At 37.4% G+C, this 16,790-nt stretch overlaps 3 protein-coding genes across 3 annotated transcripts in view; 1 reads left to right on the forward strand and 2 right to left on the reverse strand.

Moving 5' to 3' along the window:
- The window catches only part of LOC105622633 (proto-oncogene tyrosine-protein kinase ROS), a 37,271-nt gene extending 35,444 nt beyond the window's left edge, over positions 1–1,827 (forward strand). Inside the window, exons 20-21 of the mRNA XM_012204049.1 lie at positions 606–659; positions 944–1,827. Of these exons, the coding sequence (XP_012059439.1) occupies positions 606–659; positions 944–1,827 (938 nt within the window). The remainder of the gene's footprint in view (positions 1–605; positions 660–943) is intronic.
- Positions 1,828–3,893: 2,066 nt separating this feature from the next.
- Positions 3,894–4,790, reverse strand: LOC105622660 (smad nuclear-interacting protein 1). The gene has a single exon (XM_012204072.1). It carries the CDS (start codon positions 4,788–4,790, stop codon positions 3,894–3,896), a length of 897 nt encoding a protein of 298 aa, XP_012059462.1.
- Positions 4,791–6,191: 1,401 nt separating this feature from the next.
- Positions 6,192–11,737, reverse strand: LOC105622661 (polyhomeotic-proximal chromatin protein-like). The gene is made up of 3 exons (XM_012204073.1): positions 11,720–11,737; positions 7,397–10,521; positions 6,192–6,360 (listed from the first exon to the last, which is right to left on the reverse strand). The coding sequence occupies exons 1-3, from the start codon at positions 11,735–11,737 to the stop codon at positions 6,192–6,194; spliced, it is 3,312 nt and encodes a 1,103-aa protein (XP_012059463.1).
- Positions 11,738–16,790: the final 5,053 nt, after the last annotated feature.

Raw genomic sequence — 16,790 nt, forward strand, 5'->3', positions numbered from 1 at the left:
TTAATTATACTACTAATAACTAACCTTACGTTACTACTAACTATATAAGTAGTAGTAGAAGAGTTACGTTTGTTAATTAACTAACTAACACGCACGCGCACACACACACACACACACACACACACACACACACACACACACACACACACACACACACAAAACAGAATTCAGAATGGAAAAACTGCAAGGAATAAAAAGTCTTCTTTACTTTATAAATTTCCAGTATACATCAGCTAAAAGTAACACAACATCAACATACAATTTCACACTCAACAATTTGAATATAACATAACAAATGTATTATATAATATTTACGTTATTCAGTGTAAAATTATAATATTGATATTACTTTTGAAGTAATTACTGAGTTATGAATATTTGAAACATAAAAAAATCTCTCGCAAATTATTGGATTAATTTAGATCGATTTTTTTTGTATCGCGAAAAATAAGCATGTTTTCCATACATTCACATAACTCGACATTGTCAAATCATATGACGGAATTCGATTTATCATGAAACTTCTATCATCCTTAAAATGTATTGGAATATTACTCTCTATCTGCTTGAATACATATTGATCATTGCATGGCTCGTGCTTGCAGGCGTGTCTAACATGGCTTACTTTGCTGACGAGAATCAGAATCATAATAATTCAGGTAGGTCTTAACAAACATCGTGTGCCTCTCTACACAACCATCCCATGTCAAAAAATACGATTTTTCCACTTCTCATCGAGCGTATTTTTCTGATCATTGTAATTAACCCGTTCGCAATTTCTTGGAGATATAAAAAGTAATATAACAAACATGAAAACATGCAATGTACGGAAATGTCATTTTCTTATCACAAAATACGTAAACAAAAATCTTAGAATTCCGCAATTAATAAGTTAACAAAATTCAATTACTTTGCCATACATTTTCATTGTTACTCTGTATAGGCAACTCGTGGAAGTCCAGTAGTTCTGAGGGAAGCCGAGACATGCAACCTTTTTTGCAAAATTCAAACAACGCTACGCTCAATCCGCAATCCGGCGAGGCTCCAAAGTATTTAGAATTATTAGCGGATAACGAGGATATCGTCTTAAGGGAGAATCCTACGAATGGTTACGAAGTACCCCGTTCAATTCACATCTCGGATCAGAACCTAGCAAATATAAGCAGGATTAGTAGCACGAGTCATAATCGTAAGAGCAGTCTGCCTATGGAGACTACAGAAGAGCAAAAGGAACGTTCGATGGAAGAACAGAAGCAATCTGACAGAAAGCTGTACAAAAGATCATCGATCACTAGTCTAAACTTACCGGATCGAAAGGGCATGTCAATTTCAGGAATGCTGAATAAATGCAATACCTTGGACAGCTCGAAATCGGTGAACTCGATCGCGAAAATGACTCTGAAAAGGGACTCCTTCTCATCCTTGAATGGCCAACGAAAGTACAAGACCAGCTTGGGTGAGCGAAGGGACTCCGAGGCAAGCATTGAAGGTAGAAGTTGTAGCTCGCATAGCCTGGCGCCTTCCACACGTCCTAGTTCGTCTCTGATCAATTCGCAGACGGTCCTTTCATCCCTGAAGAGCAACGCCGTCGTCTCGAACACCGTGAATGGGGAAGTGCCTTCGGGCGAGAGCGTGGTGACGAAGAGTATGTTGCCGAAGGTCCAGAGGACTCACTCGAACTTGCAGAATGGCAAGGCGAATATACCGCTCGTGATAAACAGCACGTTGCTGAATTTACTGCGGCAGACGCCCGTCGTCGAAGACGGTAGCAACATCGTCACGTATACAAATATAAACGTGGATGCAGTCAGAGTGAATGGATCGTGAGTCGCCGACCGTGGCAAATCTAAAGATTTATGCAAATATTTCGTATAAATAAGCGAGATTCGTACGAATCGCTTCTGAGCTTGAATGATGTAAATCGAGGCAATTAAATATTCCAATATTTATAAAGTATGACAATAGATTCTATACACATCTACTCATACTATTTTTAAAGCAAGATTTTTTTTTTATATGATTACTCCATAGTAGATCTATTCTTTTCCAGAAATTATCCAGGTGGATTTGCCTTGTAGCTATGAAAAATTACTCGAGACAGTCGCTACGATTTTGCTCAAATTTTTTTGTTTCTTTTCTTTTTTATTCGAACGCAGTGCCTTAAATATATCAAACTACATACGCTCATACATTAAGCTCTGCTTATACCATTAATGCCCAAGTATTTCATATGTAAAGATAAAAGAAAGAAAGAGCGGAGTTGACAATAGCTTTAAACTGCCATTTTAATGTACATACATGAACTTTTATACTCAAAAATTTGTCGCGTAAATATGGCAGATCGTTTTGGAACGTAAAAATTTTGCAACTTTAGTAATAATCGCGAAACTGTTATTTAATGTAGTTAATATGTTAATAGAGAATGATAAATATGAAATATATATAATTTAAAGTTTAATTTTATAATTATGATTTAAATAACATATTTATTGAATAAAATCTGTGAAATGTTTCACTTCATTGTACAAATTTCATGTTTGATGATAATTAGCAAATATGAAAATCAATATAAGAAATTGTTAAGTTTTCTGCGTTTTAACAACATGAAAACGTATGTATTTTTATTGAAAAAATAAATTAGAATGTATAAAATCTTGCGAAGTTTGTGTCGATGGACTGACTATACTTGAAATTTGTATTTTCAAGTAGCTTTATAGGAAAATAAATTGTGAATCAGTAAATACTGTAACTAAATAATTGTAAATAATATATTACAAATAATATACATCAGAGTTTCGATTGTTTTTAACCTACATGTTTACAATTTTACATAGTATATTTCAAACACTATTAAGATATCAAATTAATGTTATAGGGAAATGTACACAAATGAGATACTATTTTTCTTTCTTTGTGATAAATAAGTAAATTTCCAGTGTATATTTTAGAAACTCACTAATTTTTAAAAGTTGCTTTTATACATGCATTGTTGTTATTTTATACATGAATAATATTAATATGCATTCAAAATAATTCTGAAGATTTAAAAGATTAATAAGACTGTATCTAAATACATATGTATCTACATACATATTGGATTTCCTTTTTCACATATATCTTGCTTCTCCTGGTTCTCAACTTTCTGCATCAGTCTTCATACATATTCATCTCTGGGTGTTTTTCCTATTAGAATTAGGTTCCTGTGGTTTCTGAAATATACACATATATCTAAATATTTTTATTTATATTATTAGATAAATTATATAAGATATTTTTTAGATCATGTAAAAAACAAAGAATACAGTTACATATTTAGTTCAATGTAATAAGAAAAATTAAAATTAAAAAGTTAATATAAATTAGATCTCTCTGATTATATTCCAATGTTAACAAGAAAACATTAAGAATTTTAGAATTTTACAATATTTTAAGTAACTTTGACCTTGATTTAGCGCTGAAACACTACCATGTCTCCAGATCTCAATGTTATATATATTTATAAATGTATACAGTTTACTCTGGCAATCTCTATCTCTTTAATTTACAACATTTCTAGAAGATCTCAACAAGTATATAATGTAATAGGAATTATAAAATTCTTTTTCTTGTTAATACAAGGACATGATTAGAAATAGCCAAGTTATATCAGTTTTTCAATTTTAATTTTTTTATTATTTCTAAGTGAATGTATAATCGTATTCTTTCTTTTCTATATAAAAACAAGTTAAAGGCAAAAGAGCCGACAACTTTGACCTATAAAAAATTGGTAGACAAGTAAAAGTCTTAATAAATTAATTATGAAATTTAATAACATGCCGGCTAACAACACTTTTCTACATAACTTAAAAATTATCTATAATAAAAAAAAAGTAACATAATATAAATTTATTTACCTAAATCTCATTTGTAAGAGGTACATCATCATCAAAGGAATCATCCTTACTATGTTCATGCAACAGAACATATTCTCTGGTACTAAAGCCAAACCGTACCACATCCTTTTCTAACAATTCATGATATCTCCTTGGTTCTAATTTTACATTATTTACAAAGGTACCATTTGCGGACTCTAAATCAATAATATATGGTCGTATTCTTCTACCTTCAATACCACCTTCTTTTTGATAAGAGACTAAACGATATTGCAGAGCAGCATGTTGCTTAGAACATGAAGGATGATCTAAAGGTATATCAGCTACTTTGCGATCTCTGCCCATAAGATACGCTGACTGCCGATGTATGTACAATGTAGGTAATGCTTTCTCGCCTTTGAAGGGATATAATCTCCATCGACGCTTGGGTTTTTTGGCGTCTAGAGGCTCAGAATATTTTATAACTACTCCATTGACAGTATTCATGTCCTCTGTCAATTTTCCTGACAGTTCGAAGTTGGGCTTTTCTTTTTCCTCCTTCACAGTCGATTTTCCCCATTCTGCGGAGGATTCTCTCTTCACTCTTGTCTCCTCTGGACTTCGCTTTTGCTTATGTTGATCATTGCGTCTTCTGCTGGAATCATCTCTTCTGTCTCTACTTCTGCTCCTCTCATTACGTTCTCTGTGCCTGGGATGACTATTTTCCCTCCTCAATGGTGATCTCTCGTGCTTCCTTTTGTCATTCTGCTTCTCATCATCTCTCCTGGAATAATCGCGTCTACCACTTCTGTAATCTTTGTCCCTGCTTCTCTGCGATCTATCTCTGTACGTCTCGTTACTCCTGTCACGCCTGTTTTCTCTGTTATTTTTATATGTATCTCGTCGCTCCGTCGCATGACTCGATCGCCAATTTGACATACTTTTCGAGTTTATTCAAACTGAATCCTAAAATTCCAAATAATCGTCGATTAACAAACCTAACCTAACTTACTTGGTTAAATTAAAATCGCAGTAAAATCGTAACAGATTGGACATGTATAATAATTATATAAGATCAACGTACCTTCTTTTATTATAATTTACCAAAAGAACAACTCGTTTATGATTTTCGTATTACAAACTAACTACAATAAAGAAATAACACGAGAAAGATTGTATATCAACCGTCAATCGTCAACGTTCATTGACGATCATTTTCATTGTTCATAGTGACTAGCGACACTAGCGTTTGTAGTTCTCTGATTCGGTAGTTTCCGGAAACTTCCGAACAACTTCGGACCGTCTTGCGCATGTGTAGAAATGTGAAATGGCATCAATCGACATGTTCTTTAGGAAACTGAAAAATTTGATTATCAAGTTTAATATTTTTTTATAATAGTATATATAACATCGTTAAATATTTCAGCAATATTTTTTTGTTATTTTATCAAGTATTTTATGATGTTTTTTTTTCTTCTATATTATTAAATGTTTCACAATTTTTAACTGAAAAAGACTGCAGTCTTAAAATACATGATAGTATTTGAGCATTATTATTGATATTAAATTTTTTATTTATTTATTTTGACATCTTTTAATTCATCCCTTTCTTAAATTATCATCTTTTTTATTTCTAACTTATTAAAAAAATTGTTTAATATAAAAGAATTTTAAAAATTTCTTTTTAAAATTCTTTTCTTAATTGAAAAAAATATTTTTCTTCTATTATTTAAAAATGGGATTCCTGGAGATTTTAATATTATTGTATAATTTTTATATTAAATATTGTAAATATGGAATGCACCATGCGAACATAAAAAGACTGCGTTTTATTTCGTATAAAAAAGTACAAAATTATTCTTATACATTCTTATGTACATAATAATACATAGTTAAGATATCTACAAGGATACTCGAAGTAATTTGCCACGCTGCAATTCTTCACCTCACTCCGAAATCCTTATCCTCTTTCCTACATTTTTGCCCAAATCACATAAAAAAGCGCATCACACTAAAAATCGAAAAATCATCGTTTTTATTTCATTGTTTTTCATCAGCATTTAACTATTGACATTCATTATCGCGTAAGCAACACACAGATCTAAATCAATTCTTTCTCCTTCACAAAATGACAAAAAAGTTATATTTCGTTTAATAAAAATCATTTAGTTAAAGTCGAGAAGTACATTATGCAAAAAACTTTTTTTACCCGCAACAAAGACAAAATCTTGAATATATCCATATTGTACAATCTCTCAAAAAAGAAATTCTGCGTCCGACTGTGGATTAAATATTTTTTAATATTTCGAGAAATAGCTTTTTTTTATGAACTAAAATGAATTAAAATGTCGAGAAGGTAGAGTCGTCGATAGAATCGGTGCCATCAGAGTTGCTTTCGGCGGCGTCTACAAAGGCCGTCGAGAGATCACCGGCTAGCTTACTAACGGCTCCAGAGGTCACATCGTACATGAAGATTTCCTTGTCACCTTGACCGTCACCATCTCTCGGCCTAAAACACCGCAGTGAATCCGAGTGAAAGCGCGCAGCCTCGCGAATTCCTTGACTTTCGAGTAGATTCAGTTCGAGACGGACGAACCGTCGATTGTAATACGCAACAAGAGAATATTAATCTTTAATACATACGGTAGATCATTCTTATCTTCTGTTAACTTTAAGTGATTCATACATAAATCACTAACATCTTTAGAAAGTATTTGTGTATTTAAAAAATTGTATCATTACTTGATGCTCCTACTTTATTAAAGAAAAAAAGTGTGCAGGATACGGATGATCCAATACTAAGATCGAGTTAATAATATCATTTTCTCATTGTTTATAACAATTAATGATAATTATATGCTTTAAACCAAGCTTGGTTAGTAAAAAGCTCGTATGCGGAAGTTGACATTAAACTGTAGTCATTGAGAACTAAAGTAACAAAGCTTCGACTTCGGTGAAACGCACATTCCCTCCGTTTTTGCCAACTTTCGATTGGCAGCAGTCGGAATAAAAAGTTAATGGAATGAATAGTTGATCAGTGTAAAAATAAAAAAAACATTCTAAATAATCATTGCTGCGAAATAATAAATTTGGAAGGTATTAAAAAATTTAGTAATTGCTTATAATAACGTTAAATAAAATAAATATAAAAGATAGATTAAAATTGTTATTTCATTAAATAGAATAAAAGATAAACCCACACAACACACTTTAGCAGAGGGACATCCTTAGGAATGTAGAGCATTCTCTGTCATTAGGACATCCCTTGGAGGTCTGTGTTTATGGGAAAGTAAAGAAATTTTTATTTCATCAGTAAAATCATTCATAAAGTGATAATCATTCATAAAGTCGCGAAATAATATTAAATCTATGCTACATCGACTTCCGTCGCAAATATAAGATACATGGTGATGTAACGTATCGATTTTTTTAGAAAGCGGCACTGAAGAAACAACAAATATCCAAAGGTGCCTGAAGCGTTAAGAGGAAATGAATCACGACAATTTTATTATGCGTACAAACATCACGTTTAATGGAATACTTACATAGTCACTAGAAGAACGACAGACTGTCTTTGCGGCTCGGTGCGGCTCTCCTGTTCCAACCATTTCTTGTAATTCTCCGCGGTAGGCTTCTTCATGAGTTGTTTGAGGGTGTCACCGGCGAGAAACCTGACCGGCTGCGCATTGCCGCTGGTCTTCCTGCTGCGCCGCTGAGATTCTGTGATCTCCCTCTCCTCGCCGGGAAAGTTGTAGTCGACAGGTGCCAGCACCACGACGCTCGAGATCTTACGGCCGTTAAGTTCCGGTACATCCGGTATCGGGAAGGACGCGCCGCTCACTTTAAGCGGCAGGTAACGATTGTACTGTGAGACATCCCCGCGCGTTCCCACGGTCACCGGCTCCAGGCGGGTCGCATCATCCCGTATATGCTGTTCTGCCACGGCTCGGCCTTGCTCCGTATTCGGATCGAAGCGTACTACTTTCATCTCCACGCCACCGGGCCGCAAGGTGGCTTGCTCGAACTTGGTCGAGTTGCTACCACGATTGATAGCGATGGTGGTGACAGCAGGAGTCAGGCTCGTCATCTTCTTCTGCGTTGTCTTCAACGGCCTCTTGACGATCGCCGGTACGGGCTCGCTGCCGGCGGCAATCGCCGCACCACCTCCAGCGCCGTAGAAATTCGCCAGAGCTTCTGGCGGCAGTTTCTCGATTGGAATATCGCCGATCTTGTCATAATCGAGAATCTGGATGTCGGCGTTGCCTAAAATACCGGAACTCAACAGCTGCTCCCTGATGTCGTCTGGCACCTCGTCCGGTAGATTCGCAATGTTCTCTTTGATCTTGGCTGCCTTATTCGGCGAAAGTGTCGTCGTGGTTGGCACTTCGGTAGTCGTGGTGGTGGTTGTAGTTGTAGTCGTACTAGTAGTTGTTGGTAGGAATGTTTTAGCGGTCGGCGGTGAGTTGAACTCTTCGGAGGGACTAACCGGTGTCGCGTAGATCTTCTGTGAGGGATTATTCTGGAACAATGGCCGACCCCATATCGATTGTTGCTGAGTGAAAGTGGTCGTTGCGGTCGTTTGTGGCCGTTGTTGCAAGGTCGGAAGCGTCTGCGAGAAGAAGCTTTGCTGATGACTATTCTGAGACTGCTTCGTGTTTAAGTACTGATTTAATTGTTGCGTATTTAACTGTTGCTGTAAACCGTCACTGGAGATAAAATGATTTTTTAAACTCCCAGGCAGTTGTTGAGAGTCATGAAGGGGACTAAACGATTGTGGCGATACGAACTGATTTTGGGAAAGTTCGGGAAACGTTGTTGATTGAATTATCGTGGGATTTGGTGGGAATGGACCGGGATGAAGAGGATTTTCTTGGAACGCATAATGCTGTTCTAACTTAGGCACGGCTTTGAAAATTTCACCTTCTGGTCGTTGAGATGATAATTGTGGCTGTAATTGCGATTGTAATTGTGATTGCAATTGTGGCTGCAATTGTGCTTGTAATTGCGGCTGCAATTGCGGTTGCTGCACCTGATTATAAGCTGACTTAAGCTGTGTACGATATCGTTGTTGTTCCTGAAGAAACTTGAGTTCCTGCTCCTGTTTCCGCCTGCGTTGCTCCTGCAAGCGCTGCAATTCTTGCAATTGTTGCTGCTCCTGTTGCCGATGTTGTTCTTGCAAGCGTTGCTGTTCCTGCAATCGTTGTTGTTCTTGAAGTCTCTGATGCTCTTGCTGCCTCTGATGTTCCTGTTGTCTCTGCTGCTCCAATAATCTTTGTTGCTCGACCTGTCTCTGTTGTTCCAAGAATCGCTGATGTTCTTGATGTCGCTGCTGCTCATGCTGTCGTTGATGCTCTCGTTGCTTCAATAACTCTTGCTGTCGTCGTTGCTCATGATAACGTTGTTTCTCCAATTCCTGTTGTTTAAATGGAGGTTGCGGTGGAAGTTCCACATTGAAACTATTCTGTCTAGATAACGGTTGCTGCTCCGAATTAAAGCCACCAGATCTGACTGGTAATGGTTGTTGGGGCGGTTCCGCGAAGTTATTTTGTGGCAACGACAATGGTCGATTCTGTACTTGAACGCTTTGGTGCGATACCGACAACGCAGGTGGAAATCCCGGTTGCTGAGGATGATTGATGTTGACGTGATGCGGTGGCGGACCAAAACTGTTGAACGTCGCGCGTTGTTGCACTTCCGGGAGACCCTGAATAGTTATGGGATGACGTTGCAGTGGTCTTGATGAAGGTGGGGGTGGCGGTGGTGGATTTCTCAAGGATTGCTGAGGTGGAAACGTTTGATGCTGTAGCAGTGATTGTTGCTGTTGCTGTTGTTGCAAGAACGTTGCTTGCGGTTGCGGTGGGAATGAATTAATAATGCGCTGTTGCGGAAATACGGGCACTCGTGGGGGTTGCGGTGGCTGCAGAGGTTGATAAGGACCATGCTGTCTTTTTGGCGCTCCCGGCGACGTTGTCGGCTTGCTGATGTGCTGTTGAATACGGCCTGCAGGCGTCTCTAAATCACTACGCTTGTTATGATTGTTGGGTGGCACTTGTTCGGTACCGAAAGTCACGCGAATACCGCTACTACCAGAATGGTACACTTCGCTATCGGGTCGAATGATGGCGCGTAAGGTCGTCGATGGTTCCGGAGGCGGTGCCGGTGTCACCGTATTTGTCGGCTCTTCCCCATACGATGCTGGATTGTCCTTAATTTCCTCGTGCTCCTCCACAGGTGTCAGCGCGGGGATCGGTGGATCGTAAACGACGCGGGTCTTATCTCCATAACCCTTTTTCTTCTCATATTTTACATAGAAGACCTGGATGGGTTCTTTGGTAGGTCGCGGTTGAGAAGAAAGTGGTAGCGGCGCCGGAGTTGGAAGAGTCTCGTTAGATTCTTTAATGATGATCTCGATAATCGGTTCGGGTTCCGTCTGATAATAGCTTGATGGAGTCTCTCCATATAAATCGTCGTTCTTTGAATTCGCTAAAGGATTGTACAAAGGATCTCTCTGAGAATATTGCACTATCGGTTCCATTTGCACCGCATACGGCGGCAGACGACCCACCTTTCGTAGAAAGGCGAGTTGTTGACGTTTGTCGCGGTTCTTCGACGATGAGCTTTCCTCTTTAGCGAGGGTCGCGACGACAAGGAGCGTCGCCGTGAAGAGTCTCTGAAAGAAAAAAGAGATCAGCGCGTTGACAGAATGTCTTTTTATATTGCAGTATTAATTATATTGTTAGTCTGATAAAAGCAATTTACGTTATTGACTTAAAAATTTGTGATATAAATATAATTTTATACTTCAAGTTCTAATAAAGTTTCTTTTTTAATAAATGATTCAATTTTCTAGAAAATAGCATGTATTACTTTGTCAGTTAATTGTCAGTTAATTTATATAATTTGTCAGTTAATCGATTGATAGTGCTAGCGTTTCAATTAATTAACATGATACAAATTCAAGAAGGAAGACTTTAACATGCTCTGATAACCGAGTAACCTGTTTAATAACCAGAAAACTCATTGATGGCCTTAATGGGCTCCGAATCGATTGGTATGCTAGCAAGATCGAGAAACAGTTAGCCTGATAAGCGATTCCCAGTCGTGACTATACTCTCGATATGGCAAGGTCAACTTGCGGATGTTTCTCTTTTCTCTGAAATCGTTCGAATGCCAAACTTCCACTACCGGGAGATTGCGAGCTTTCATATGTTCTACTGACAATCTTTGGTCTTGATTAAATAAATAAATATATATATATATATATATATATTTGATAAAAATATCTATAATACTTCAAAACTGCATTAATTATATACAAATCAAGGCGAGTTATTCTTATTGAAAATTTGTCGCTATTCTTTCCTATAATTCTAAAAACCATTCCATGCAATAGAATATGCTTCAATGTATTCGATTAATCCTTTAAAGTTCATCCACCAAGAAGTGGGTGACGAAAAAAGAGAAGGAGAAAGAGAATCAAAGTTTAAGACCGGCGCGTTTCACCTCGAGAATTCGGTGCCTCTCTCGGTGCTGGTTAGCATATTTGAATGAGGCCCCGAACAACTCTTTTCCGCATGAACCGCCCGCCTCGGGCGCCACAAGACCGCCCGAGAGTAAAACGACGATATATCGTGATTAAACGGCCGTTGATCTCTGCAGGACGATTAACGATCGTATCATTGCTGGTCGCGTCTGTCACGATTTATTAGAGCACTTTCCCTTGTGCGTGAGAGTCGATACGCTCACTGATTATAAATGATAGAACCGCAGGGGAGTCTGGGCATCGCGCGCGACATGCTTATTATAATGAAAGTACAAGCGTCTCCAAGTGGTCCATTCACCCTCTTCGTGGTTACTGTTATAATTACCAGTTTGACGAACCGCATTGCTATGATCGTTTCTTGGGCTCTTCCACGTGGGGAGATTCATACACTTCTCACCGGCCGGATTCCTCGCATTAGAGGCGGCTGACTCGCGACATGACACCGCTCGAGACGATCGGACGTGGTTTAGCTGAACGATACCGAGTGGAACCTCGCATGGGAACTGAGGACAGATCTCGGCCCAGGAGCCCGTTTCTCCCTACCTTGCTACCACCATCGGCGGCCACCGCTCTTCATGAAGCTCCTCTCTAATATCGAAAACGATGGAGCATGAGCACCTTTCTCCGAGGTACCTCCTCGATACTCGCTTCGTTGGTGTTCGTGCCAGTCGTACACGTGGACGCATATGTAGATGGAAACGGTAGAGGGGAAAAAAGAAAGAGGAGATGTACAGTGTGGTATGTATCTTCTTCGCATACACGACAACTTTCTTCAAATCCGCCCGACCACGCGATCGACTGTAGAGGGGACTATTATACTAAGCGTCCTCACTTTTCCGCGACCTCCAAGGCCCATCGAAACTGAAACTCACCTTTCCTCCTCGTCTCAACGAGGAGTTATTTGGTGAAAGAACGTGAAGGATCTTAATGTCTGCAGACCGAAGGGGAGCGGTAGCGGATTACTTTCGCTACGGTACTAAGCTTCACTAAACTACAACTTCCTTGAGACAAGTGACTGTTTCCGATCTATTCGATAATCCTTGTCTGCGAGAAAGGATACACAGGTCGATTCGAATGCCGCTCCAAATTGTTGATGATAATTTCAGCTGGAACGCTCTTGCTCTCGAACGATCATCTTGATGGATGTTTACAATAAAAGCGGCTGCAATTATAATATCATTAGCATTTCTAGACTTTAATGTGAATCTTGCCTCTCTCTCAGAATAATAGTCACGCCGACTTTCATGTAGACAGCAGTACAGATTGCACTTTGCAAGCGAATTCTACGAAAACGCAAGCTTCGTTGATTTCGCAGAAGAGCAAGAGAACTTTTCTTATTCTTATTATAGAATATATTCTACAATAGAGCATGCAATATCACAGATGTATTGACAAACATTAATCGCGTTAGTTGTTGCATCGCACGGTTAATCTTCTCTTTTTATATGCACTTTCAAAATATATTTTTATAACTTTTGTACGAACAGTTGTACCTTTAAAAAAATATATAAGATGTTCGTTTATAAATGCTTCAATCTTTTATCAGCAATCTAGGTTTTTTTTTTTAGTACAAGCAAAATTTTTACATACAAAGGAGGGTAGAGTCCGTTTCTCCTTTATTACTAAATTATACATTTTTAAACAAATTTCTATTTTTTTCCTATTTTTATTCAAATTTCAATTTTTATTAAATAAAGATTTTAATATTTGAAATAGCCAAATTACAGACAAAGGCTTAAACAGTATGTGATATGTTCTGCGTGTAGAAATGTGTGCAACAATTATTTCTTTCTTACCTGTTTTGCAAAAAAGATTTTGCATAATGCAAGATACTATCCAGATCCTCTTACGTATGACAGATGATTCTGATCTGATAAATTACACGAAACATTTTTCCAGGCATGATGTCGAAGCTGCAGTGTATGAAGTAACTCGTTGGCAAGAAATCACACAGGAGATTGTATATAAGTCATGTCCGCCATTGCGAAAGGTGCAGATTCAGTGGAGCAATTGAACGGGATGACCCGCTAGAGACCTCCCCCAGTTGCAAAAGTGCCCTGCAATGTTCCGCAAACATCTCATGTACGTATTTGCGCAACTTGCTTTATTCCAAATCGGTCAGAGCTCATCAAAGCCGATAATTTTCTAACATATTTATTTTCTGACCCCTCTTAGAGAGAAGCCAGATTGCTCGAAGCGAGAAAAATCAGGATCTGCCATTACGTCAGAAACGAATGACGAGTGAGTGGTAAAATTTCGAAAGTTACGAAAAAATTTGAGGTAGTGTTGGATCTTTTTTTCATATTTCTTAGTGATGTTCACCGAAAGTGACGTTCATCAATTTCGATATTAATGAATGTCCAGCATTCGAGTCTCCAGACATCAAGATTCCTGTGTCCTACTTGGAAACTTTCACTTATACGTTGGCGTAAGAGGATCCGAATAGCAGCCGGCAGACTCGATGATGATAAATATAGGATCCATCTGACCGCCCGAGACGGTCAGTGATCTCCGAGTCAAGATATTTCACGCTAAATTATTGCCGTTTCGCTGGGAGAAATGATATCGTTCTTAGGACGTCCTTCTAAGCGTACATAATTTTGCACGCGAGAACAATTTATCATTTTTTCGCACTACCATGTGGGTGACACGATGGTGTTTTAACCATTTCTAATGTTTACTCGGTCAACTCTGTGTTTTCCAAAGAAGCTTTCTCTCTTTCTTTGCGCTTGCTGTAGCTATTTTATTTCTCAATTTTGATTTTTTTTATTTTTATTATTTTATTTTTTTTTTATCTTTATTTTTTAAATTTTATTTTATATATTTGCTTTAATTTTTCTTATTCTATTGTCTTCTATTATCTTATTATATCTTAACTATATGTATTGTTTTTTAGTATTTGAGGGAATCTGATTCTAAAACGCTTAATAAATAATGATCTCTCTCCCTCTCTCTTCCTCTCTCTTTCTTAATATGACAAATGCATTGTCACATAACCATCCAACTTTCCTTTCATTATAAAGTTAATTGCTCAATTTTCGAGGTTAAATAATTTCACACAACTCAATCGTGAAATTTAAATTTCCGTTGAGGAAGCTGTTCAGAATAAAGCAAGACCGAAAAGCAAGATCTCTCGCCATTGCCGAGTTTCTCATCCTATACAAAGTAAACGTAGTTAAAATAATCAACTGTTTCATTTGTCTAAACATCGAGATCACCTATCAATTCACGATATCCTGTCGATGTTAATCGCAGGAAATGTTGTACAACAAATACTAAATGTCTGCTTAGGAAAACTGTTGCGTGTAGAAACGACACTTTCTAATCGGTTTACAAGACGACCACCACAATTATACTTATCTAATTAAATCAGGTTTTTTTTTGAAATTAGTTCTAGTAAAAATTTTACGCTTCGTTGTTGCATATTTTATTTCTTGCGTGTTACATGCGTGTTTCATATTATGTTACATCGCTATTACATCTTGCTATCGAGTTTATTCACGCGGAGCGTGGAAACGCTCCCTCGGAATTGGAAAACGATGCCTCTGTCGCACAGTCTTTGCGATTGCGATTGCGAGACCAATCTTTGTAACTGCGATGGCAAAAGATTATGAATTTGATTCTCCTAGTTCTCACGAAGGATACGGATCCTCTTACACGAGCACTAACGATATACAGTTCTTCGAGAGCAGTCCGCTCATGAGCAATAACGTAACTGTTGAAGAGTGAAAGTGCTCGTAAAGTGGGACGCTGCGGGAATAACGCTCACTCTTGTAATTAATAAACAAAGCCTACAAACGGTTCTCATCTATGAGATTGTGCATTTAACGCGACATTTCTTTAAGACCTTGTCGAGTGTCGTTATCCATACTAGGTTGATGATCGAGACCTTTCTCACGTTCGCTTTTTCCTTAGGAATCTCGGGCGATGATTATAAAATAAACTTAACGGTGAAGTTATGAAAACTTATAAAGTTTAAGTTACGATTAGAAGTTAATAAACGGATAAATACATGGAAAGAACAGTTTTGCTAAAGTATTAAAAAATTTAGCTAGATCTTTGTTTGGATTATTAAAATAATTATGTAAGACGTTTAAATTGGTGGCTAACTATTGACTTTGCTATACGTTTATATAATTATTATGAGTTTTATATAATTTTGATAGTTTAACAAATTTATTTTCAGATCTATATCTATAGTAAATCTTTTCAATTATTTTTATATATTTCTGTATCCATTTATTCTTCTAAAATATTTGTTAAAAATTTTAAAATCGCTTTGTTAAAAATAAAAATACAACGTATTTTTTTTTCACTAAAAATTTTAGAACAGATTTTAGAAAGAAAAAATAAAATCAGAAAAATAATACAGAGATTAAGATTAGATTTTAAATAGATTAAAAATAATAGCAAGAAATCAAGATTAGACCTTTTTGTGTTGTGATTCAATGATTATTTGTTTCTGATTTCTTTTTACTTTTTCACTTTATTCTAACTGCATGTATTTGCGATAATCTGATTACCAAATACACGGATTAATGTATGCTGTAAATTATTGACTTGCAGTGACCTTAATTCACAAGGCAGAAAATTCTCACTCATGTTTTTCAACGTGAGAAGAATCTTTCATAAGCTACAAAAGTATTACACGCCATAGACGTTAATCCGAGTCTTAACTAATTAAAGAATAGAGCCAACCGAAACTGACACGCGATGTAATGCGCCCATAAGTTACACGATAACTTTTATTCCCAGCGAGATTTCCGGAATGATAAATGTTGTGGTTTTTTTATAATTGGAATCTAAAATGCCGGCTGCCATCCATAGAGAAGAAGTTTTAACGCCATTCTCAGGTCATCCGCGGGTATCGACTGTATCAGCGGAAAATGCATAACTGCATTATATAATTATATACTGTGGGCCGTATCAGACGAAAAATTGCCGGTAATTGATGTTACACCCGAGACACTTTCTATTTCAGGTGCAGCGGATTTCTCATTTCGCGCCTATCGGCGCGAATCGGTCCCTGTATCGGAAAAGACAAAAATCGCTCTTCATTATATTTTCCAATCAATTAAAAATGTCGGCTGGCAGCTTTTCCGAGCGCCGCGGTGCGGGCGTTATCACGGTCAATTTAATAAATCATAAAGAAGCGTGAATAATAATAAGTATTAACTTTCTCCTTGGCTAAACCATTCGTGCACTGACGTGCGTATGTCGGCGAAGACCCGCAGTCTCGGGCCTGTAAAGACGGTCAATTACTTTTACGAGATTAAAATGAACCGGAGGATGATCGTGCACTAGAATTTATAAATACCGTAACGTAAAATTCTCGCATACACGTGCTACACTTTCCATTTCATTCGCAATAAATCAGTCATCTCTCATGCGAGTGC

The sequence above is a fragment of the Atta cephalotes genome (assembly GCF_000143395.1).
Source record: "Atta cephalotes unplaced genomic scaffold scaffold00047, whole genome shotgun sequence".
NCBI classification, from domain to species: domain Eukaryota; kingdom Metazoa; phylum Arthropoda; class Insecta; order Hymenoptera; family Formicidae; genus Atta; species Atta cephalotes.